The sequence below is a fragment of the Zosterops lateralis genome (genome assembly GCF_965231275.1).
Source record: "Zosterops lateralis genome assembly, chromosome: 3".
Taxonomy (NCBI): Eukaryota; Metazoa; Chordata; class Aves; order Passeriformes; family Zosteropidae; genus Zosterops; species Zosterops lateralis.
Genome location: NC_139764.1, coordinates 47701278 through 47728310, shown reverse-complemented (window position 1 = coordinate 47728310; position 27033 = coordinate 47701278). Strand labels below are relative to the sequence as shown.

The 27033-nt window shown below is 34.9% G+C and overlaps 1 protein-coding gene across 1 annotated transcript in view; it reads left to right on the top strand.

The window, feature by feature from the left end:
- Positions 1–27033, top strand: part of ADGB (androglobin) — a gene marked incomplete at both ends in the record, with an annotated part of 104859 nt that overhangs the window by 32804 nt on the left and 45022 nt on the right. Inside the window, 8 exon segments of the mRNA XM_083857627.1 lie at positions 6432–6526; positions 8891–9065; positions 9776–9866; positions 12163–12307; positions 20041–20086; positions 21600–21765; positions 23679–23742; positions 25395–25491. Of these exon segments, the coding sequence (XP_083713753.1) occupies positions 6432–6526; positions 8891–9065; positions 9776–9866; positions 12163–12307; positions 20041–20086; positions 21600–21765; positions 23679–23742; positions 25395–25491 (879 nt within the window).

Genomic DNA, 27033 nt, shown 5'->3' with positions numbered 1-27033 from the left:
TCTGTACTTTGTTTTAGTGGCAAGCTGTCTTACAGTTCTGTGTTTAAAAACACAGAACAATTCTTTCATAATTTATTTGTTCAATATCTATTTTATACACAGAATTGCAATTGGAAAAAACAGGAATGCTTCTTTGTTGAAGGGCAGGGGAGCTGGGGGGGGCAGGGTAGATGGTGCAGAAATATTTGTTAGAATTCTCTCCGTGATGTAAATCGTACTTTTTTCCTAATCTTTGTCCAGGAAATAAGTAGTGATGAATTTAATTTCTGTATTGATATATTCATAAGAGCACAAAAATTAGATAAATTCTTGCTTCGTGCATTTATATTTAATGCTTTAAAAAAACCCCAAAAAAACTCAAGAAAATACATTTTAAAAAAAAAGGCACAAGTAAATACTAATCAGACAGCTAAACAGTCAACTAAGAGATTTCAAATTCACTACCATAAACTGCAGAAGACCTTTACAAATGTACAATAAACTCATATGCTCTTGGCTTTGCTTATGTTTGGATAAATGTGGCATTTCCATGTGACTAGCAGCAAAAAACAGTTATTAACTGGAATAATTTGCAGTTCCAAATCAATAGGTGAGAATAGGTAGAACATCTTCCTAAGGGAAATAACTTTAAAGTAAAAATGAGATTTACTACATAAATGGTAATCCTGCTTCTTGATTTGAATCCTGATTAAAGTTAGTGTGTTAAATAATTTTAAACTACAGCAAATCAAGATTGTGGCTTGTCATCAGCAAATATATTTATTTAAATTCCTATCTTACATACCACTAAATGAGTTAAACAGCAGTGAATTTTAAAATGTATTACAGGATTGTAGTTTGCTCTAATGTAGGTGGTGTGGAATAGGAACTGAGGTGTTTCATGTGAATATAAATAATGTGACTAACTAGTACTCAAGCACATCATGGAGAAAAGAAAGCAAAAGGATCCAAGATTTGTATTCTGGAAATTGTATAAAATGAGTGAAAGAACATTAAAAAAAGAGGTGTAGTGCTTCCATTTGAAAAATCACCTGATATTTAGATCTTTCCTTCTGCCACTTAAAGCACAGTTTATGCTTTTTTCTGGAAGACAGTTAGTGTCCCGTGAAGAGGTTATTTAGAAGATTAATTCAGGGCTCAAGTGCATTGATCAGAGAACTTTTTTCCTAATTTTGATCCAGAAAAGACTTTTGGAGAAGAGTAAGAGGTAGGTATCTCTACAGCAACAGAGCAAATTTAAGATTATTATACTGCAAGGAAAAAAAATCAAAAAAGGAATTGTAGTTCGATATAATACTGAATTGCAATGCATTTTTCTTGTGAGAGTGTAGCCAAAAAAGGGAAATCTTGCAGACTTTGAGACACATGGTCTGCAGAGTGGCCCAGGACAGTAGAACCATTGTTGTGCATAAAACAACATCTGAAACCAGGTCTTGATTCAAAGTCAGACTCCAGAGGCAGTAGTTGTAAAAGTGCCTGAATTGTTCTGGTGGAATTTTGTAATGGTGACTTTAATTAATGCAGCAACTCTTTTTATTTTTTTTTTTATTATTTTAAGTGATTTGGAAAGTGTTTTATTTCCAGCATGATGAAAGTTCTTTCACTCTGCCTGTTGACTTCAAAGAAATTTTCCTTCTTTGTCATAAATATGGACTATTTCTAAAGAGATATTTAATTACTCCAGATATTATTTATATTTTACTTTTAAAATGGAAAAACCTTCTATATTCATTGCAGTGTATATTCATGACCTTGTTATTCATGACATATTGAAGTACCAGTTACTCCTAAATACTTGGAGACTTCTCTTACAGGCTTTTGATTTTGTGTGGACTATAATAGTTGATGAGGTGAGTTGATGCTGTCTGGCAGCTAAGCTGCCACCTTTCCACCTGCTCACTCCCCACAGTGGGATAGGGCAAAGAATGAGGACTGAACCCTTTGCCCACCCCCAGTGTTCTTGCTGGGGTTGTGGAGTGAGGAACAGTTTTATTAGTGCGTGAGCTGGGCTCAGCAGTCATTGACATACTGGTGTGTTACCCCTAGAGTTTTGGTCACATATCTAAAACAGCACCACAAGGGCTGCCCTCATGAAAGCTCAGTCCCAGCCAGCTCCAATGCGAACATATGCAGATCTGAATCACTTGCAGCCACAGCAAATACCTGCTGCACCCCACAAATGCAGTATGAATTGCGGGATCATTGAAGCATTGAACTTGTTTCTCTATTCATCCAGTTGTGTGGATCCAGCTGAACAACAAGCCCTTGACAAAGTCAGTCTGAACTCTTCCTGAGAGCAACCACCTCTGGTCCTTTGGCTTATCAGTCAGCCAGTCTTCAAGGAATTTTGGCAGACAATTCATATGTTCCTACTGAGCCATTTTAACATACAAATCTGCACTTTTCTACTCAGCAACTTTTTCTTCTGGTAACAAACTTTTCATACTTAGGGTATCCCCATGTTTTGTGAGGAGTTTTTACAATGAAATGATATGAGGTACTATGAGGTGAGGGTGTGAAGTGAGGTGGGGTCCCCAGGCAGGTGCAGAGGAGAGCTGCTTTATTGTAAAAAACAGGCCTTTTTAAGCAGTTAGCTCATTATCAGTTGCATACTTTTAAATCATAACAAACATAATTGAACCAACCACCATACACCACGATGTGAACACACAATAGTTATGTAACTTGTTTTTCTACCTCTAATTCACTGAGTCACTTTCCCATAGTCCTTTTCTGCTTAGCTGACGTAGCAGGCCTGAGCCATGGTTTTACAAGGCTTTCCCTTCCTTTTGCAGGGTTTTACCTCTATGCAACAAGGTACTAAATCACCTTGTTCCTATAAAGAACTACTGCTTTGCTTTTATTGAAGTTTCCAAACTACTGAGTTTCTTAATGATTTCTGAACTGCTGGAAAGGGACCACTGTTCTATTTGAAAAGGCACTAGCTAGGAACTTGTGTGTTTGTTCTACAAATCAACCATATAGTTTGGTAATGTCATTGTGCCTTGATACAAATTCTGTAATTAAAACTAATATTTTTCTATGTCACAGAAGTCTTGAGATTATCATTATACTTAGTTTTTGAAATCAAACAAGTAGATCTGTAATCATAGGCAATGAGATAAACATAACATAGCTGTAGCATGCTTTTAATTTTCTTTTACCTATTCAAGAGTTTTCAGTTACAAGATGGACTGAAGCCTAACGTTTTGGTTCTTAAGTACATATCATCATTCTGCACTATTTATGTCAATTCTGAAGAGCACACAGGTTATTTTTCTGAGAACTAGAAAATACCTTCTGCTAGGCAAAGCTAATTCGTGCCTATCACAACAGCAGACGCTAACATCTGATCTGCACCCCTGATGACCAGGATATTGACAGGCAACTGATGTGTTTTCATAGAATGGTTTGGGTTGGAAGGGACCTTAAATATAATCTAATTCCAACCCTCTGCCATGGATAGGGACATCGTCCACTAGGCCACATTTCTTGCCCTGTGCAATCTGTCCTGGAACACGTCCAGGGATGGGGCATCCACAACTTCTCTGAGCAACCTATTCTGGTGCTTCAACATTCTCATGGTAAAGAATATTCTTTTTACATCCAAGCCAGACCTCCTTCGGGGGGGTCACTTAAAACAATTGCCCCTTGTTCTATCACTCTGTGGCCTGAAGAATCTCTCTTCAGCTTTCTTCTAAGCTCCTCTTTAAATACTGGAAGGCAATTCTAAGGTCTCCCTGAAGCCTATTCCAATCTAGGCTGAATATCATGAACTTTTTCAGCTCTTTTCACAGGAAAGGTTCTCCAGCCCTCAGATCACCTTTGTGGTCCTCATCTGGCATCATTAGTCCTTGGAAAGTTAAACTACACCATCAACTGTTGTTTGATAGATAAATATTTAAAACAAACATTAAGGGTGAGAAAATTCTTTGCAAATCATATGCAAAACATATGATAAACAAATAAAAATGGTTAAGATTTATTAAAACTAACAATTTTAATTTCTGGCCTTTCTTTTTAAGTGGTTGGATATCTGTTTTACATGGATCAGTTCAAGTCTTACTTTCCCTTCTCAAAGGGACTGAAGCATTTGTTCAGCTTGTTTAGTATTCATTCTCTGCAAGTGAATTTGCAAAGCTGCAACTGTGCAACATAAGTAGCTACACGGATTCAGATTTTTTTTAACAAAGCATTGCAGAATTCTTATATCCACACCGATGGATAGAAATAATAGGCTTTGCTGAATCTGTTTTGTTGTACTGTATAACATTTCTCATCTAATAATGCAATTTTATCAAGGCTCTCAGTTTTAACCAGTTTCCCCAAATGTTGAATCAACACTAATCATCATTACTTGGTGCCAGATAATTTGTATACATCATCCTCATTTTTTGTACAGTAAAAAAAACCCAACAAATAAGATGTAATTTTTAAAGCTACGTACATAATATACTAGTATTGTAATAGTATTATTGAAGTGGATATGATATGCCTGTTTAATCATTTGCATGCTCTAATAATTTGTTCATTGCTGTTTATTGTCTGCCCTGGAGACATTTTATTTCACAACCCATCTGGACAGCTTTGCATTCCACCTGGTATTTGATTAAATACTTTCATTTGAGAAATACTTCTCCCATGCAATGAGATCACTATGCCTTGTGGCACATACTGTTCTGTAATGTGCAGGATATCATAGCTAATGTTGCTGTGCTTGTAATAGATCAGATATTCATGTATCAGGGTAAGGGCTGAGAGTAAAGTTAATTATAGTCTTGCTTTTGAATAAGATGAAACCCTCAACTAACCCAAGAGCCATTGTTAGCATGGAAATCACATGCATGCAGTGAGAAAAATTAAGATTCCATTGGAAAGTAACTCTTACTTACCTTTATATTATATTTAATTGGGTAACTAAATTCCTGAAAGAATATATAAGATGCAAAAATATTGTACTTCAAGAATAAAATGTTGCATACCCTCTAAATAAATAGGGTTTAGGTCTGATAAATCATATTTTCCAGCCACTTACCTGTTTATATGTAGATAGCTTTGTTTTATTTCATTTCAGAGAAAATACCTATTCTTAGTGCAACTTTCAGTTGAATATTTACTAAACAGAGGAAGCAATTTTCTTATATTTGAGGTGAAACTGAAGGGAACGATGACAGACATAGAAAATTTTACTGGGGTCTTACATAGGGATAGAATCATAGAATCATTTAGGTTTGAAAAGACCTCTAAGTTCATTGACTCCAGCTGTTAACCTGTACTGCCAAGCCCACCCCTAAACCATGTTCCTGAGTGCCAGGTCTATGCATCTTTTAAATACCTCCTGGAATGATGGCTCAATCACTTCCTTGGGCAGCCTGTTCCAGTGATTAACAACTCTTTCTGTGATGAAATTTTTCCTAAGAAAACATTCTTATGAAAAACAGGTGTCACAACCTGAAGTACTGAAGTATTGTCCTCCAAGTTTTCTGAGATGACTAAGGAAAAATAGAGAGAAATAGATATCTTTCTTTTTGAGTTGTCTTTTTGGTAAAACCAGAGAGGTATATTTCAAGTATTATCTTTTAGACTTTCAATTTCCCTTCAACGTGAATGAACTGACTGTCAGACATCCTTGGCTTCTCTTCATCGTTCAGGAATTAGCAGTAGCTTTTTTCACTGCTAAGAGTAGGAGATGTTTATATGGTTGCCTACTGTAACAGATTTCTGGGGCTGACAAAGTGAATGTGCCCCTTTTTGTATTTCTTGTCTGTAGCAGAATTATGGGCAAACAAGCTTCTATATGGTACGTGAGATAAGAGCTTCATACTTTGAGGCAGGCATTGTTACCCCCATTTTTTCATCTGCTTGACAGAAGTGAGAGCAGTAACTCTGGTTTATCGGCGCTATGTTTCTCAAATTGCTTATCTCAATCTCTATCTATATCCCTTGGCAGCACTGGCCAGAGCTCTGGCTTTGGATCCTTTTTTTGGCAAAAGCAAGTTTTGCCTTCACTGGCGAGAAGCATTTAACTAGTACTGACCAATCAGGACGTTTCTACTCAATCTACATGGATTATGTGTATTGCTTTCTTTGTGCTGGTATCTACTGCTTTTAAAATTTGAAGTGAAACAAAAAAGCAATGTTGAAAGCTACCTCTGACCTCATATTTTTAAATTGTATTTTCTGTTACTCATTTATGTAAAATAAGTAAAATATGCAAATACTGTTAATGATTTAAATGAGGTGGAGTTTTTTGCCATCCATGGCTTCTTTTCAAAGTACATTACAGTGAGCTCTTTTGAATAAAATAACAGTCAGACAAAGAAAATAGTAATTAAAATAAGACAGAGAAAGCACAATAATTTAGTGTGAGGTACAGCTATGTTTTTTTATTGTTCACCTTGTTCTGAAGCATTTTGATGTTTTCTGTGTAGAATCGCCCATCCCAACCCAGCCAGAAATGGTCGTGTACGCTGGCTGTATACCACTGCATTTGTTTGAAGAGGATATTTTTGTATTATCACGAATGGTAAGATTCTGTGCTCTCAGGACCGGAAAGCATTACTTACTTTGTTATCAGCGTGTTTCATTGTGTTGTAACAATGTTGTAATAAAAAGAATACAATTAGCACAGTGAAACAGTCACTAGATGATTATTATTAGTTAAATTTATATTTTAGTACTTCTGTATTCTGAACATGAATTTTCCTGCCAAAGCCTGCTGATTTTACTCAGTTTTCCTGAGTAATTCAGGATCCCAGAAGCTGAAATCTCCTGGGAAAGACTAGATGTGGACTAGAAAATGTATCATGATGACATACTTCTGAATGGAAAGTCTAATTATTTTAAGGGCTACTTAAACCCACGAATTTTAATTTTTTGAAGAGTACAGTTAAGAGTCCCTGATATACATTTTCCAGTATGTTGTTTATTGTTATATAAGATATAACGTGTTTATATTAATTTTTCTCATTAGTATTGCAACTGATGAAAGTACCTAGATAAAATGCACTTAATGCAGCTGGGGTAAAACAACACTTAAATTTCCACTTAGTCACTCACACTCCTCGGAAAGTTTTTTATAGTGCCAGAGCAGCCTTTCTTGACTTGATCATTACTTAGTTTTCCCTTTTTTTGTGTGTATTTGAATCGTATCTATTATAATTAGATCATTACATTTTTAAGCTGCCTTCTCAGGAAACTGGTAAGCATCATAGAGTAAAGAAATTTCCAGTAATGGCTTACAGGTGTTATGCTTTAGTGCATTTATTTTTTGCACTATTTTCTTTTTAAAATTTGGCTGTGTATTTTATGCAGTTTTGAAGATTGATTTGTTATCTGTGATATTGGTTTAATTTATTCTAATTTAAGGTCTTAGTCAATATTGTCTCTTTGCTAATAACAAGTAATGCTAGCCATCAAAAAGCAAAGTGGAAGGGAGGATATGGGCTTATATCTTTCCTACCACCTAACACCCTGAGTCTCAAACTTGACTACAGTCTGTTGGGATATAGAGATTACTGAAACAGAGGTATGGCAGAGCAGATAGGATGAGACAGATGAATCTATATGTCTGAACTAGTATTTTAGTAAAGACTTGATAGAAAAATGGGAGTTGACAGAAGTTAAATATAGAAGTGTAGAGGATTTCTTATGGATAAAACCCCCACCATCTTCAAGCTGTATTCAGAGGCTGAGACAAACAACACTGATTGAAATAAAGTTTAGAAAATTGATTCACTGGGATAAGAGTTGCTCCCTAAAGGTGGAGAAAGTCATTGACTGCAGTTGTGCCAGAATTTCTCTCCTGAATTTTTGCAGTACCCCTTTTAACTTTGCTTTCTAGTATGGATTTCCTTGGATTGTTGTGGCTTGAATTTGTCTTAGTTTGCTCAAATAAAATGAAAAAATATCAGTAATTGAGTCCTACAAGTGTGTAGTGTACTCTACAGCTGAATTCTCCTTTATGATACCTAACTGGTTATCTTCAAAATCCTTTCTAATCCTGGATGTTTTAACTAGCATTTTTAATTTAATTCGTTGCCCACTCTTTCAAAAAATTGACAACCACAACAACATTCTTCTCTACAGAGTTCATAAGTACAGAACCCAAGCAACACTTTGAAATTAGTAGAAGCAATCACAGACTTGCTGATGAGTATGTTAAAGAAAAAAAGGTTTTGGTGATTCATTTAGCGTGTGTAAGAAAGCATATTTTTATCATTAAAAGGATATACGAATCTTGTAACAGAACATTCAGTTGTGATATTAAGTACTGGACCATTATTATTTTAGTGGGAAGAGCACCACTCAATGTCCACATCTAAAACTGCTCTTAATTCTGTTCCTAAGGGCTTTGGTATACCGGTCAACTGATGTGTCTTTAATGTGTTTTATAAATGAGCCATCAAATAAAAATTATAGCTTTAATGATGTGTTGGTTCAAAGCAATATTATTATGGAGTTTTTACAAGTTATCTAAAAGACCAATTGATTTTAGAATTCTGCCACTTTATAAATTCAGCATGAAGTAGGGACTTTTTCCCTCAGAAAATATTTTTAAGTATGATTATTTAAAAGAAAATGTGCCTGTTGCTTTCTTACATGTTCATTCTCTTCACCTGTATGTTATGGTTATAGAAAAAAGTTAAAAGAAGTGATGAATTTACTATGGAAAGTAAAATACACGTGAATACTTCTAAGGATACTTTTAGTGCTGAATATCAAATTCTAATCAGCATGGTTTTGGATAGTCTTGTCAGGTGGACTATATTAATGTAATTTGTTATGCAAGCTGTTAGATTCTTTTGTGTGCATACTGTTCTTGTTTGTTAGACAGATAAAAGGAGAAAGAAGATCTGACTCAGTCAGATTATCCTTCCATGTTCCATAGGCTGATTCTTCAGAGAAGATGAGGCAATTCGGCCTTTCCCACATCCACAGCCATCCTGTCCTGATCACTAGAACCAGGTCCTGCCCTCTGGAAGCACCGCCAGAACCACCACCACTTCCTTCTTGGAAGCTTTTCCGTCAGAAAAAGCACATTGTTGTGACATCTGAACCTCAAGGTTTGTCTACTAAAAACTGCAAAATAAATTTGTAATTACATTTTAATTATTTCAGGACTGTACTTATCATATGTTAACTTAATTTCAATTGAGCTCAATTTTGTATTATTTCCTCTTAGCTATATTTCCTACATGCTTTGAGAAGTGTCTTAATTTATGTTGAAAAAAGCACTCTAGTGGAGCAAATGAAGAGGGAGTGTTACCAAAGTAACACAGAAGCTCTCTGATGCAGAACCATGAAAGGTTCTAAACACCTTTTAAAAGTTTAAAGTATGTGACTAGTCCTGCTGCATTAACTCATAGTTTTAGAGTAATTCTTTCTGGGGTTTGTCTGTACTGCATAATGGAGTTAGATGCATGATATGAGATAGCTTGAGCATGACAGTGTTACAGGCAGGCTAGCAGAGTATACTGGGATAAGGAATTGTGCTGGTTTAGACAAAAAGTGCTGCCATAGTTGTTTTGAGCTACCCTCAACAACCTTACATATAAGTCAGGTGTACATTCTGTGATCAGAATGTATTCATTTTTTCATGATATGTCACCTAGAACCATCCCTGGGGTTTTTTTGTTCCATTCAAGTGCGTGGGATGATACTTGGAAAATTATTTAGGGGTGATGAATCCCAATTGGGAATTAGTTCTCAACATTGATAGTATTAAATACTTTTATGAATGTATATATTTAACAATATGTTTTTTTTTTCCTAGAGCCTGTGGTAGAGAAACCTGAAAAACATCTTGAGATCGCAAGCCCATTTTTTAAATACAAATTGGATATTATCAAAATACCAACAGACACGTAAGTATATAATGTAGTTTCAGCATTAGCATTGTGAAGGTGCAGTGGCTTATCTTTACCTGTGTCACAGGGAGAAACTGCTCAGATGATGTCCGAAGCACATCAGGACAAAGCGCTCTGTTGATGTATTGGTGTTGATGTATTGGCATGTCTTGCCAAGGCTAGACCCTGGGTATTACACTGAGTGCCTGAAGGGTCTCCACAGGAGTGCTGTCAGGCCAAGACATATTGCCACATTCTTTACCCAGTGGGCCCAAAGATGGAGAATTTTTGATAGATTACTTCTGCTAGAAATACAAATATTCTTTGATGTCTTTCAAAATTTTCCTCAAACTACTGGTCTTTTTTAATTTGAACATATAACAATTGACTGGCCAGTTAGTATTTTCATTGGCATCACAAGTTTGATATGGAATGCTTAATGTTTATGAATAAAAGAGGCTGTTTTCTGTTCATGATAGTTGTTACAACAAGCCTGAGTGTGTGTGAAGAAGCTCAGGGTGAAAACATAGCTTTGTATAAAATGCCTTTTGTTAAAGACTGTTTGGAAGTCCTACAAACCCTTGAAAACCAAAGTCTTTATATAGAGTGTCTTAGAGAGGTTTCAAAATTTGTTGTATACGTGACTTCTAGTCAGTGTTCTGTGCTCAGCATAATACTTGCTCCCTGACAAGAAAAGAAAAATTACTATAAAGTGTATCAGAGCTGTAGTTTTTGTTTTCCTAGGATACACTGCATAATGCACATCTGTCAGGCTTCAGCTTATGATGTGAACATTCAGACAAGTTCTCGAATTATTAATCCTGTCTCTTTTATTTTGACTAAGCTTCTGTCATGAAGTATTGAGGGTATCTTATACCCAGTGTACACCAAAAGGTTTATGTAATTTTCGAGAATATGTCTCTTCTTGAGACTGAGTCGAACAACAGTAAATTGTTGGAGATCTGGGTATTTTCTTAGGCCATGTACACATTATGTTGTGTACATCTCTAAATAAAATGACTAAATTACATATGTGGCAAGTTCTAAATTTTGATCATCAAAATTGAGTGGACTGATAATAAACCAGTTGTATTTTAATTTTTTTTTTGATCAGCAGCATTTGTCCATGGCAGACTTGACCTTGGCATATTTTGATAATGTAATTGTTTTGCTGATACAGTTGCATTTCATTAGTTAAAAGTACTTAAATTACTGCTTGTTTTCAAAAAGTAGGAGTAGAAATATATTATAATGCTCTAAGCAATTAACATGCTATCAAAGGAATGAGAGATTGATAGTAAAGATGTTGAAGTATTTGCATTTTAACAGATTTTGTATTGTTTTTTCATATTTGATAGATTGCTTCATGGTCAACTTGCCCCATTTGGGGAAGGATAGTTTATTTACTGTGCTAAGTTTCCATGACAATTAGCTAATTTAATCTCTGTGATTTAGTTAACAGGTAGTAGCTAAAAAAATTATCAGGTATTAACATTTCATTAAAGTAATACAGCTGTGTAAATAAGATAAGAGACTTAAATACACAGTTGGGACTGAAAGTTTTTAATCTCTTCCTTTTCTTCTAATAAATTATTTTGAAACTAAAAGGCAAGATAATTGTCACTGTTACTGCAAAAGATCTTGATCTTTCATTATCTCAGTCCTTAAAAAGGGGGCTGGATAACACATTTTAAATTGTTCTTTATTGCTGTAATAGCACAATTACACATTTAAGTCTAATTAGCATGTATGCAAAATTGTTTTGGTCTTGTTCTTCTAGTTCTTCACTTACAAGCAAAGTGTTACTTATATTTCCTTTAGTTTTTATTCCTCCCTCCAGTGAAGTCAGCAATGGAGCTTTCTTTTGCTAGTACCAGAACAGGCCTGAACAGGTTTCCTTAATTATCCTGAGTTTGAGTGGTGTAGTAGCTATGGAAACCCATTTTGAGGGAAAAGACAAAAAGTAACACAAAACATCTTAATTTTTGCCTTACCTCCATTCAAGTAGCATTTTTCTTGTCTAGGGGCCATAGTAATTTATTCACTTCTGACATTATTGTCTAGTTTTGAGCTGGCTTGGGTTTTGCTTTTTTGAGGGCTAGTTAAGAGGTCTTTCTACCATAAATTTGTGTGTAGTGCCAAGCCAGTAATGACAAGAAATATATGAAGGTATGGATTCTGTGCTGCACTAGGAATCTTTCAAAATAAAGGAGACACAAATAATTGATAAAATTCTGTTAGGAATAGTTATGAAGTCTGTCATTTGAAAGAAAAAGTATGGATTAAAGTGTTTGTGTTCTCTTTTATTATTTAGCCGCTTTCCAAAGTCTACCCTCAAAAAAGGATTTCATTCTATATCCCGTCTCCCTTCTTTTACTGAAACTGATGAAAATGAAAGTGACAGTAATGGGGATATGAATCAAAATGGGAGACACTCAAATCTAGAAGATTATTCTCAGGTAATATTTTTGGTTTTTAACTTGACCTAGTTTTTATATTACAAAGGATAGTTAAAGACAAAATAGAAACTATTTAATTCTGAAATATATGTTTTCAAAGACATTTGAGAAAGCTTTTTCCCTTGCTATTTAAGTAACTTCCTTACTCTTTCCACTTTATAGTTATATTGACGTGTACCATGTGGGAAATCTTTCTTAATACCTTTTCCTTTAACTTTCTTTTTTATGAGTTTTCCATCAGGATATAAAAGTTCTATTGCTGTCTTGGTTTTGCTCTTTAAAATCCTTTTGATGGGAGTATCTTAAGAAGATAGTCTGCAGTGTTTTAAATAAATTTTAGTTTATATTATTTGTTTATTTCAGCTACAGTGCAAGATGTACCTAGGCACGTGACTAGAAAAAAGTAAACTTTATTAACACATGCCTCAAAATGGCATCCTTATTTAGGACTAAATGGAAAGACTTCTGGCTAGATCTGGAAAAAGAAGTAAGGCTTCACTGTTTAGTTGGCCTTCTCTTAAATTTCAGAAGCTCCGCATTCTAAAGGAATCCTCAGCTACGATTTAGACCCCCAGGCTTCCTGTGCCACTCTATGAGGGAATAATATTCCTCCAAACAGGTTCACTACATGCAGCACTGACTACAGGTTGGCTCAAACCACCCAAGCCAATTCTAGTTACTAGGTAGAAGTCTCCACTGTAATTTTCCAAGCTAGATAAGATTAATCTTACTTAAGTTTAATAAAAAATTACCAGGATGACTTTGGGAAGTTGTAATTACTGATTTTTATAATACTTCTTTTTCATTTGTTTTAAATTGGAATGCATATATGCTACCAAAGTCTGCTTTTAGATAAATTTTTAACAAAATGCTCCTTCTAATATTTAAATTTTGCATACTTAACAGAGAAAAAACAATACTTTCAAAGAGTTTCCGAACAATACCTTTCACAAAAAAATATTTCATACAGGAAAATAATTGGCAACATAGAGAAATAGACTTAAATACTCACCTAAAAACAAACAAACAGAGCTTCACTAAAGTTATTTCATTTGCTCAACACCTACAAAGAAATTCAATGTGGCAGTCCAGCACCTCTTCAATTTCTTTCTTACTGCAGCAAACACTATTCAGAAGACCATTTGATAGCATTTCTCTTTAGGCTTTAAATTTTTAAATGGATGAGAAGTAATTTCTATTAATTTTTGGAGTATCTGTTTATATTTCCTGTGCAGAGTACACTCATACCATTTTTATATTTCAGATCTATATGTTTATATAACTCTGTGTTTAGATAATGTACATGCGTGGATATCATTAGTGGATTTAATGATTTTAAAATAAGGGAATTCTGCAGTGAAGAAGAATACTTTACAATAGAATATATCTATGATGTGATTCTGTGATATATTTAGCTATTCAGTATTTTGTGTACATTTTATAAACAATAGCCTACTTAGTACTTCAATAGTACTTTTAAAAGTATTTTTAATAATGGCATCATACAAAAATCACTACAAAAAGCAGCAGGGTAAAAAGGAACTGTAAGTTTGGCTTAGTTTGGGAGAAATTTGAAAGGAAATTTGTAAATGGGGTCTTCCTAGAAAGCAAATTCAAGCTGCCCCTCCTCCCCACCAGTTCAGGAAAGATTTCCTTGGGGAAAAGTGGAAAACTTATTTATTTAACAAGCAAAGATTTCACAAACATGAAAAAAAAATGAATAATATTAAACAATAAAACCTCTCGCTGTTCTGAAGAGATGGCAAATTCAGAAAGTCCTTGTCGTGGGATGTAGCTCGGCTCGCTCAGTCTCTTATCAATCCCTCCTGCACTGGAAAATGCTGCGTCCCGGGCCTGATGGGCCACAGGTCTCAGCATCTGATATTTTTTCCAAATTTTCAGTCCAAAACAAGTTTGAACAGTTCCAAAAAAAAAACCCCCAAAACTACAGTACAAAAAAATTCTCTGCTTCAACGAGCTAAAAAACTAACTAATAGCAAAAGAAAGAGCTTTCTCTCTGTCTGTGCTGCAAACACGCACCAAAAGAAAGAATGCAAAAGAACACATGCAATTTCTGCAAGCAAACTACACACTTCTCCCACCCTTCACTCTTGGAACCAGTCTTAAAATGCAAAACTTGATATCCAACATAAACAGAACAGACAATTAGAAATACAAGCATCATAAAAATCATCAACCAAAAACTAGCATCTTATAGCATATAATAATTATTGTTTTCATTACCTCAGTCTCTAGGTGTACAAATACAGATTTGGGTAGTTGCCAAGTAATAGAAGTTTATGTGCTGAAAGCATCACAGGAGTGTGAAACATCCCTCAGATTTTCTGCCCTAGTCCAAGAGTGATTTAGAAGGCTGATTTCTCACAGTAGGACATGCAGTCAAGGAGAGACAAGGGCAAGTATGAAAAGACACGAGAGTCTGACAAAACTGCAATGGTTGGAAGACATGAATGTGATGTAGGCTGAGGGCAATCTGATTCAGAGATGAAATGTAAGAATTTATTAGCAGCTAATTGACTTCTACATGAACTTTACTTTTGCCTCAGTTTAAACCTCAGCTGAAAATGCTGTGCCTGTAATAGCTTAAGTATGCAAGTAGAACTTCATTTTTACAGATTGGAAAAGAAAATGGTTTTTAACTTGAAGAGCAATTGTCTTTTTTTCACATACTAAATCATTTCATCAACAAAATTATGTGGATACCTCTGGCAAATTCATGAAGGAAGAGCTTGTTTTTTGAAGTTTTGAACTTGACATAATAATACATACTTTTTAAAAACAAGGCAATTAGTTATTAATAAAGCAAGCACTGAAAGAGAAACTTTGATATCCCAAAATCACTATATTATTGCTAGTTTTTAGAATTTTGTATTGCAATATACTGAATGTGAAAAACTTTGTCTCCATTTTAAACTGTGTGATTACTAGTCACGAGACATCTGCTTTAAAACCTTTGATACAGATTTGGTAAATCTTTGCGATACAGTAGTTTTATGCTTTAAGCTGACTGAAATTCAGTCAGCTGCTGTGCCAGATGCTCGACAAGTTTAAATTGGCATATTTCAATTCACACTAATGTAAACTGCATGAGGTAACATTACTGAATATCTGATTCACTGTTCCTAAGATCTGTTGTCACAGAAACAGACACTAGGGATACATGAAAGACAAAATTCCAGCAGCTGGATGTACCTTCTTTGAAAAATATGGAGTTGAAAGACATGCCATTAACCCTCATGTCCTCAAAGTATTCATGCCAAAAAATAGAAATGCTTCATTATTGAATTTTTAATTTTTTTTTTTTTTTGCTCTGACCTTCCTATTCACTGATTTTACTTTCCTGGAAACACTTGGATTTGCATTAGGAAAAAAATAGTTTAAAGTATCTAATTTTGGTAGTTAAATTGATGTTCAATCACTGTTCTTAAGAAAATGCATTTTGTTAAGTTTTTGTTTAAAAACTCCATAACATAGGGCCAAATTCTTAAATGGAGAGGCTCTTTCTTATTCTTGTTCAATAGGAAGTTAAGTAATTTATAAGTGTAAGACACATTGAAATACACGTGAAAGTATTTTGTAGCCAGGAAAAAATCAAAACCATCATTGTATATAAATTGCACAGTCTTGCAGATTTATGCAACAGTAATTTTTTCAAATGCTTTTGAGAGAAAGATTATCCTGGAGCAGTGTTTCCTTTTAGATCTGCCATTCAAAAGCCTACTTGAATATTCTTCATCAGCATGAATTTTTTGATGGAAGTTATCCCTAATTCCATTGAGAATAAAGCTCTATGTGTTCTGTTTGAGGAAATGCAAAGCAAGGAAATCAGAATCTGTTTACCATCAGTATGTGCAATGGCTACTAGATATTTTAATACACTGACCTGATTGCTGTGTTCATGCATCTTAAACACAACACTCATATTTCTCTTAGTGACTTCTTCAGTGTCAAGCTCCCTGGCAGTGCTAATTTCTGGAGCAAAAGTGTTGGTCTTCACTCTCTCCAGTGACACAAATATAAAAAACTTGTTCTTTAATGTTCATGCTTCATTCATGTTTCTTACTTCAATCTGTCCGTTATATATGCAAACTTAGTCTTATCTTCTCGTGTGCAACTGATACCAGTTTATTTAATTTGTATGCTCTGTTGAGTGCTCTTTTCATCTTCCCCATAAGAAGACCTCTTTACCGACCTCTGTGTCATAATAGGCTTTTTCTTCTTTTCAAAACCCACCTGTTGCCTCACATCACAATTAAAATGAGAACTGATATTCCATTTAGTGAACACAGAGACTGAGGAATAAAAAAAAGACCGTGCAAATGACTGCAGATGCAAAATCCTTTGATGATATAACTCTCAGGTCAACATCAAACTTTGAAATTTAAGACAGGTTTAGACTTTAAGAAATATTTTGGTCATCTTCATTGTTTTGAAGGAACTGAAATGAATATTTTGTCTTAAAAATAGAATACCTGAAACTTTATTCCTTCACCTGCAGTTATATTCAGAGGGTTTATTTTTTGAAGAAGGCTTCTGTTTTTCACAGAAAAACTGGTGTATTAAGTTTTGCCATACATCATTTCTACAACAGAAAAGGCTACTGTTTTTATAAGAATATCAAATAAATTTAAAATGTGTTACTTGGTAGATTTGAATAAAATAAAAATATAGCTAATGTTAGGAGGCTGAAAAATATAAATGAATCCTTGAATGTAACAAGATAGCTATAAATTTATAAATAACCATTATTTTCACAAATATGTGTTAATGATTTTGAGACATAAAAGATGATAAATCCTACTTTTAAGTCATCTATGGAATTTTCATTCACATTTGCCACTCACTGAAGGAAGAACAGTAAGTATTTCTCCCAGAATCTGTGTGCATCATTCCATGTTCACAGCTGGATCTAAGTATTTTCTAACTTATTTCTTTATAAGATACTATGGCAGCAGAGCTGACTTTTCAGGCAATGTGTGTTCATTAAGGGAAAATGCCTTTATTTTCTATTTCTGTGCCAATGTCTTAGGCATGATATATGAGGGAGAAGAAAAAAATGAGAACTTTCTTGACACTCCACTTGTCTCCAAGTCAGTGAAGATTAGGTAGATGAACACATCCTGTACCATTTAAAAAGCAGACAGCTTTTAACTGTGTCACGTTTGTGCTGCGAAAACTGAGTAAATGAGCCTGTAGGAATCACCACACACCTGTGGTTAGATGGTTTCACAGCTTGTCCAGCATGAAGTTACTACGCATCCAGACTTTCCAGGGCACATTCTCCTTCTTTACTAGAAATTCTCTTGACACAGTTTTTGAGGATTTACTGTATCTCCCCAGGCTTTCCTGCTGCCAACTTTTAGTACTGAAAAATTAGCTCTATATTAAGCTACCTCCATAGGTATGTCCATACTAGAAGCATGGATGATGTGTACTGTCCATGAGCAGTATATTGGGCAGAAAGTGCTAGATTTGATGTTCAGATGTTTCCGTCTCCAAGGCTTATACAGTAGATCTCGTACTTTTTATACTTTGGATGTGCCCAGGATTTCTGAGAAAAAAATTGATAAATTGTATAGCTGATATGTATCTGTTTGGTAAATCCTGTGACTCCTACAGGAAGCTTGGCAACATTGGAATCTTGAAAGTTGTAGGCCTACATGGAGAAATATGACAGCTCTGTGCATGTGTACTTCCAGAGTCACAGTTTAAAGTTTAATAACCCTTGTAATTTTCCAGACTTATATGTTGAGATATGACTCTCAATGTGACATGACAAGTGATCACAGCTTGACTTGTTCTGAATAGTTGTGTGTACAGATTTCTGGAAACAGAAGTATGTGGATATTTGCAAAATCCTATAGTGTCCTTTCCAGCTCATAGAAAAACAAGAAATTAATCTTAAAAATAACTGTAAAATGCAATATGTTTCAATTACTAAATTCTTAACCCAAGTGTTAACAATTTCAGCAGACTTAATTTTTCTCTTAATTGCTCTTAATGTTACATCTTTCCCCAGCTTTGGCTCATGAGTATTTAAAAAAAAAACCCCATAACAGACTTGGAATAGAATTTCAGATTTTTGCTCTTCAAAAATGGGACTTTCAAATTCCCATAATAACCAATATTGCAGTTGAAGTATGTGTATTAAATTATTTGCTACTTTTAGGTTTGGGATAGAAACTCTTAAATCTGTAGTTTATTTGCTCAGCTCTTTCCTTTTTAAATTCAGAGAATATCAAACACCTACAATTTTGCCAGAAGTGAGATTCCTGAACCTGTTCCCATGTCCTAAGCTCATAGAGATTCTGTAAAATGCTGCAGAAAGATTTTTAGTGGAGTTATAAATTAAAGTAGGAAGCTATGAGGTTTTCCTCTAAGGAAGCATTCACAGGTCCCTTCACACAGTGTATGCAGAGTAGTGTGTAATAGAAGAGTTGAGGCAGACCTGGATTTAGGTACTGTTGTGGCCTGCCATCCAGTCTAACTCAGACTGTCTAAATTATGTCAGTTTGCCTCTCAAAATTTATTTCTTGATTGTACTGAAAAAGCATAAAAGCTGCAAGTCAGCACAGCTCCTCTTTGAAATGCAGAACAGGAAATCACTGTGTGTGTCCAGCTGCTGGCCAGGTCAACACTACCAGCTTCGGCATCAGCACCTTTGACACATGTAAAAATGTAAAAGGCTATATATGAGGAGTTTGATTGGGTGACAGATCTAGATAAAGGGAGACCTGGGATGAAAGGAAGCTTGCAAATCTGCTTGTAGTAGTTTTGTATTTGTCTCTGCAAAGGCAAAGCTAGTCCAGCTAAGCCATTAATAGTACCACATTCAGATAGGAAGAAACTGGAAACTGCAATTTCTTTCTCCTGCCCAACCTCACAAAAGAGGAAAAAAAAAAGAAAAAAGAGGTGGAAGTGACTCTTTCAATGTATGCCATATAACAGACAAGAGGGCAGTCAGAAAGAAGGATGACTAGGCACATTTTTTTAAACCAAAGATTTTAATATCTTAAAGACCAGGATCTTGTCTTTGTAAATTTAATGAGTGGACTTTCTGAAAGGCTGGCTAACTTCATTTGAATTTCAAGTGTGAGTAGCTATATTGCATTCATATTTGTTCAGCAATTCTAGCTTGGAGCTAGGGTTGACCAGGATAAAGTTATTTCCAAAAACACTTTTAAAAAACTGCTTTTTATTTATGCAGTGATAGGAAACAAAAGATGCTATTGTAATCAAGGATGCTGTTGCTAAAGATAGTTGGGTACTGTCACTTGCACAGAGCAAGACATGCTTATTGGAAAAAGAGTGCTCTATGTATTTTTCAAGAATGGAAGCAAGAAAAAAAATTGATTTGGCTCTAGAATAGGAAACTTACTCTATTGTCAAAAACCAGTAATATCAAAGAACAATGTTTGAATAGCGAAGTGGTAGGTATATGGAACAACTTTTATCTCACCCTGCAGATGACTTGTACTTCTCCAGAAAAACATCAATCTGTCTGTTGGCAATATGTATATAGGTATTATGATGAAATTTGCTGCATTTATTTTTAATTTAAAAACCCAGCCCAAACCCATGAGGATAACTTACCAGCTTGTTTCTCTGTCTCTGGAAGGACTGCCCCAAAATCAGGTATTTTCTCTAACAAAATAATGCAAGGTTATAATCACCATTGTTCCTTTTGCTTGTTTTGCTTTTTCACTGTATAGGAGACCACTCCCTCGCTGCTACAAAATGCAGAGGTATCCAGTAAAGGTAAGTGTGTGTTAAAGTTTATAATCAGAGTTTTCCCAATCCCGTGTTGTTTGATGTTGGTGTTAATCCTAATGTACATATATCAGCAGTCTTACTTTTTTATGGGTGTTGGTTTTACTGGAAAAGATTTCAAAGAACTGGTAATAGCCTGTGTAATTATGTAAAGTCTCCTGTTTGGTATTCAAATACAAAACAAAACCAAAAACAAAACAAAAAAAAAAAAAAAAAAAAAAAAAAAAAAAAACTGCTTTAATTTTAAGGAATGTTCCTTTAAAACTTTAAGATGTGGTTTTTATATCACTATTTGCAGAGTGTTCAAAATTTTTTCAAAACAAATACCTCATTTTTTTAAACTACTTTGAATGTTTGAAGGATTTGGTCAGAAAAATAAGAGGCTCTTAAAAGTAAGAGCACAGTGGTTGTTTTACTGGAAGCCTAACACCCTTGTTAACTTAAATTGAAGATAAAATCTAGATTTTACAGCTTTCAGGTAGTTTTTCCATTGCTGAAGGAAAGGAAAAAGGGCCTTTGGTGTCTTTCCTTATATTGCATTTCTTTCAGTTCTTGAAAAATAGTTGCAAATTAATTTAGAGCCACACATTAACTGTGTGTGTAGGTGATAATGAAATATTACAAAGCAGATTTAAATATAAATTATTTATGTTTCTAATAACTTTCTCATTTTTTTTATACCTGATGTTTGAATATTACCTCATCTTTTTCCTCAGCAAGCATTCTGAATTAGTAGCAGTTCGATTCTTTTATTCTCACTTATTGAACTATTCTCAAAACTTCTTTTAGGGCCAGGTCAAACATTTTCAGTAGCTTTTTATATGACTCTCAGAAAAAAAATGCAGAGTATATTCCATTACAACACAAAAAGTTATTGAGTGATTGCAAAATCTGTGTACATATGTCCATGTTTATATTTTGGTGTGAATCTGACATCAATTCTGATTTTCCTACAAGAAAACTTATAATCTAGTTCAAATCTGTTTCTATTTAGAAGTGGTTAGACTGATTGGTGTAAGTAGCATCATAGGGGGTACTAAGTACCAGAGGCCTGGCTAGGTCTTTGTGTCCTCCAAATTTCTCAGTATTTTTTTCTCTGGGTTGTAAAATACTGCCTCTTTAGCCTTTCACTGAACAAGAGCTTTGGACAAAGGGGATATATTTTTCTTTACATAGATGAATTTAGGTTTGCAGAAATCATGTGTATGTGTATCTAACAAGCTGATATTGAAGGTTCTAAGACACAATTCAACGTGTGGTAGTTTATTGAGGCAGACTACTTAAGCAGTTGCAGATGCAAACCCTAAATTTCTATATAGAGTTGCTTCAGTCACCATTTGAGCTCTTAAGGTTAGTGGGATAGCTTTTAGTTTAAACTGTATGCATAATAGCTGACGTACGGATAATTTCCTTGTAATTTTAGGATAATTTTTAAGAATGATAGTACTTTAACTTACATATTGTCACTGTATTGGTTCTGTGTGTCTTTTTATCTTTGCAGAAGAACGTGACAATATCAGTTTAGATGCAAAACAGATGTCAGAAAAAGCTGATACTGATATGAAGAGCCTGACAGAGGCTAAATCAAAGGACGAAACAGCATCAGAAAATATTTCAGTTTCCAAGGAAACCTGGATTACCTTTGAAGACTTCTGTGTTTGTTTCCAGTAAGGAATAGGGGGTTTGGGTCTTATTCCATACAATGTAGTGTATAAAAATGGTAAAATTCAAAACATGACGGTATAAAAACTTTATCTTCTTAACAGATCTTCTTTGTGCAGCTATCCAGCCTTTCAGAGTGGCTTCAAGGCAACTCTTGAGACCAGATGTACTGTCCCTGTTGACAGTGGGGCTGTAGCTGCAGCCCTGCTGTGCCTCAGGTGTGTCCTCCAGAATACAATGGAGAACACGACACCAGCTCCATAAAGCAGCTGTCAGACTGCAGCTGGGCTGGAAGATTGTAGGTCATGAAGTGTTGCAGCCTTTAGGTGCTTTTATGACCCATGAGGCACTGGGCAGACAGTCTGCATCAAAACAGCACAATTCTAAAGAAAAAAAAAAAAAAAGTTGAAATCTGTTGCCATCAGCATAGCTTTGCTTGATCAACTAGATGTTTTCTCTTACTCCCTTTTCAATATAATTCAAAGGCATTTATGCCTCTGGAAACATTTTAAAAAAAGGTAGTGTACTTGTAGCATCATATCTTCAGCTTCTTTCAGATTAAGGAGTCTGGTACAATACATATCCTTTGGAGAATCTAAGATTGCTGAGGGAAGTATATAATAGAAAATTCACCTACTTCTTTTCTTGCTTGAATGCGTAACTGAGATTTCTTTGTGAAGCTTCTGTTTTCATAAATAATTGTTTGAACTCCACTCACTCTCTGAAGGAGAATGAATAACTTTTATACTAGCCAGCAGTACAGCAACTTTAGGAATACAAAGTCATAGATCACTTTAGGCCTTGTTAAGATTTCTGTGCTACTTTTAGGTAGTCCCAGATCCAGGAAGATAGAGATTGAGGAAAAAAAAAGAGATAGAAGATTGAGAAAAAAAAACCGTCACAAGCAATTTAGTTTCCTTTAAAAGTCTTGCTCGCATACAGAGAATATGAAATGTGAACTTTCTACCAAAATGTAAAGTACTGCTGACATTTTGTAGATCAATATTAATATTAATTAAGGCAAAAAGCATTTGTCAGTTCCTTATCTCTAAATGAGTGAGAGTTTATTTTCACAGTCAATTGATGAAGTAGCTGTTAACAGAACATCTTGATTGACCTTTGAAGAATTTATTCCTCAGAAGAAATGAAGCATCTAAGATTTTCATTTTACCTGTCTGTTCTGTTGAAAGCTTTCCGTTCTCTGTCATGCCTACCCCTCAGATACAGTGAAAATAAGAAGAATGTTCATAGTTCAAATGAATTTTGAGAAGTGAGGAATATTTTAGTCATTGTAGGAATTGATATGTCAGCACTCGATCAGGATCCCTGTGGAGTTTTTGAGTAATCACAACATTGGTTCAGATCTGATTCTATCCTCAATTAAAGCTGAAGCCACTTATGTCTCCCTTGGTGAAACCAAAATCAGAAAAAATTGTTGCCAGAAACTATATAGCTTTCCTAAGGTCCGCAAACAGCACAGAACTGAAAAAAAAAATTAATGAAGTGTATAAAACAGTCCTTCTTTCAGTAATACTTTGTATAAAACTTCATTACAGTATTTTTCATGTATTTTCATTGCATATATTTTCATGGGTATGGAAGTTTTTGAATAATATTTGCATGTTACCATTTATAGATTGAGAACAAACCAATTAGTGGCGTGACTTCCAATGGAAAACTGTAGAAACGCAGCAAATATATGAATGAATTTTAGCTTCTTTCTCTGGAGGTTTTTATTCACCTTTTTTATAGCTAAAAATGTTGAACCATTCTTGAGAAATAGCTGTGAGTCTGACTTGTGAAAGTAAAATTAATATCTTGTGCTATGAAATAGACCTTTAATTAACCAATGTAATTTATACTGATTATTTTCTTACATTCATATAAATCTTATATTTCAATTTTATATTTTTCTTAGGAGGCTGTATGTTTTCCACAAGCCACATACATATGCTCATAATTATCATAAGACATGTTTTAAGGTAAATAACTGTATTGTGCTTTTTTTTTTCCCCAAAGTCTTACAGAATTAGATAATACATATATACTAAAGGATATTGGTAGAGCATATAGAACAGTTATTACTGAAAAATAATAATGCGTAAAGATTACTGTAGTCAATACAAATGTGTGTTTGCAAGTGAATATTCAGCATTATATAAATGTGTTTAAGAAAAGGAAAAATGCTGTGAGTGCAACTCCACAATAACAACAACAAAAAAGGCTTATGTAAAGAAAAATTATAGTGAATCAGATCTCCAACCACTCTTTATTTTGATTTAAAAGTACCTTCTTTTAACAAGTGATGTCTAAATTGAATTTAATGATGATTCAGCTACAAGATCTGCTCAATTCTCCTTCATCTTCCTGTGTCACCTAAAACCCAAACTGAGAGTCTGTTTAGCATAGCACTCCATTTTCTCTTTAAATGCAAAGTCCTTTTGCTATTTACAGCATCCTCTAGCAGGGATTTAGAAATACTCTTTAGTTACATTTGAATAATGGAGTTTCTCTAAACCTGCCATTAGTTCATATCATCAGAAGGTTATTCAACATGCTTGAATATCCTGTCCCAGCTCTTATTTTATCATGTATCTGAAGTGTAATTGTAGAGTACCAAAATGTAAACTCCAGGCAGGAAGTTCATGGCAAATCCTGTACTGAAAAGGTTAACTACAAGGATTATGCTGCATAATTGTAGTACACCTGCAATTTCCCACCTCTCTGTAATCACATCACAAGAAATTTTCCTAATGACTGTGCGATACACTTTTGTAAGCCATAATCAGCATTAAGACTATATAATAGTCTTGCTCGTAGTGTGCTCGTGTGCCAAAAAAACCCTTACCCTTTGCTGTAAAACCATTCTAATTTATAACATTGAAGGAGATGATATATTTATAGTATTAGGTAAATTCTGTATCATGCTTCTAAAAGAATGTTTTCATATTATGTTAGGAGGATAAAAATACCAAAACAAATGGATTTATATAACTCTGGAATATCCAGGGAGACCTGTACTGTAACAGTTCTGAAGAAAGAAGCTCATTCACCATTAGATTTTGAAGAATTACAGGAACAATAAAATCATTCTATAGTTTCTAATATTGGCATAGGAATAATGTATTAAAGTTGAGAGGGAAAAATGTTGCCTTCATAGAGTTTTATGGGAGAAAAACCCCTTTATAATTCAAAGAGTACTTATTTCTTTCAAGCTTTCTGTAATTAATTTAAGTCAGAAAGTTACAGCAAAAACCCAAAATTTTTGGTTGTCTTTTAATTGTTTTTTGTCAAGTAAAAGTACTTTTACTTTTTTTGTACTTTTTAGTACATATGTACCTAAAAAGCATTTAGGTACATATGATCAGTATGATATAAAAATAGAAATATTCTCATGCAAAAAAAGTTCTGTTTCCTTTTATCTCTTAACTGAACACTATATTATACATGCAGCATTAGGGTCTGGGCTTAAATGATATGTCTGAAATTTGGAAGAAGTAGTGACAGTTAATTGCTTACTTCCCATACCATAGCTAAAGTCACTATATCCAAAATCTTAGTCCTGCTTTGTACAAGGCCAGCTGTACAGCACTCAGTGCAAATGAATGAACAAACATCTATTTTCTCTATACAGTCTTCTGAGGAGGAAGTCTTCTACTATTTAATTGCGGACAGTGTGATGCCCATTGAAATCCTGGTGAGCTTTTCTGCATTAGTACACTGGTACGAAGGTAAGGCCAACAGGCAACAGTACATCTCAGTGTTGTGTTTTCCCATTCTTGAATATCTTTGTGCTGTTGTGTTTGTCTTTTGTGTACTTGGGCGCAGTTTGAGAGTTTAGCAATAGTTTGAAATAATCAAATTGGTTTAAAGAAATACACTGATATTCAAGCAATGTTTTGTCATTATTTCATATTTATGGTGAACATTTTCATGAAAGAATCCCTCCCTTTTCTTTTTATTATGATTTGCTGGAAGCTTTTTATCTGTATATTTCTGGAATGGATTTCCTTGTATTTCTTGGGTTTTCTTTTCTACAGATTTTGTTCTTGCAAGCTACTTTATGCCTTAGCTAAAATTAATGCAGCAAAACCAGCAATTTAACCAAAGTATATTTTGGAAATTATTTTTAAATTGATACACTATAAGCTCTCAAGTATGTTTAATTTGGCTTTTTCAAGACCTAACAACTTGAATGATATAAATATTTGTCTTAGTTTGAAAAGACAGGAGTCTGTAAAGGAAGGCAAAAGCCTCCTGTGAAGTGGGAAAGGTAAACCCCCTCCCTCCCTCCGAATTACCACAATTTCAAAATAAAAGAAAAAGAAAAGCTCTCAGGCAAAGGTATGGGAATGGGAATAATAGTTATTTACTAGAAAAAAACTAAAATAGAAAAAAAGAACAACAAATGTAATTAGTACAAACAAAACTACTGATACAGTCAGAAAACCTGACACCCTGAGGAGTCAGGGTGTTGGTAAAAGTCCAGTTGGATGGTGGCTGTGCCTCCTGCAGTGGCAGATGAAATGCTGCTGAAGCAGAGATCCTGTAGAAGGGTATAGTTCTCTGTGAAGGTCTGGTGATAGAGTAGATGGGCCTGGTCCTCCTCTGGGAATCCAGCAGGGAAGAAGCTGCTTCTCTGGGAATCCAGCGAAGATGGCTGCTCCTCTGGGAATCCAGTGAAGAAAAACTGGGCCGATGGCTTAGACCAAGCTTATTTTATGCAGGTAGGAATGCTTGGTTCCTCCTTCTGGGTGGAGCATCTCACAATGGGATGATGTACCTTATCAGTCATGCAGTGAGTCACTTAATGGTCCATTAGCAGGAGACATCTCCCCGGAGGGAGACATTGTTCTTGGAAGAGATAAGATAACTGCCCCCCACCTCCAACAGATGGCAAATAGAATACATTCTTATCTCACAAATCCAGGACATTATCCACCCCTTATTCTATTTCCATCTGCATCACAATGAAATCTTACACCCATTTCTCACTTAAGACTAGGTTTCCTTGTGGTACACAACGGGTTTCTCCATCTTTCTGCATTACCCACCAAGTATAACCAGGTCCTTGAGCAAAAACAATCCCACGGATGGGTTTGTCTTTGCCTGAGGTGGGATTAATCCAAACAGTTTTTCCTAAAATACCTTTCATATGTACCACAGGGACTTTATCTCCATCTACTGTGTGCACCGGTTCAGACTGGGCAGGACCAGCTCGATTGATGGACCCTCGGGTGTTGACCATCCAGGTTGCTTTTGCCAGGTTCATT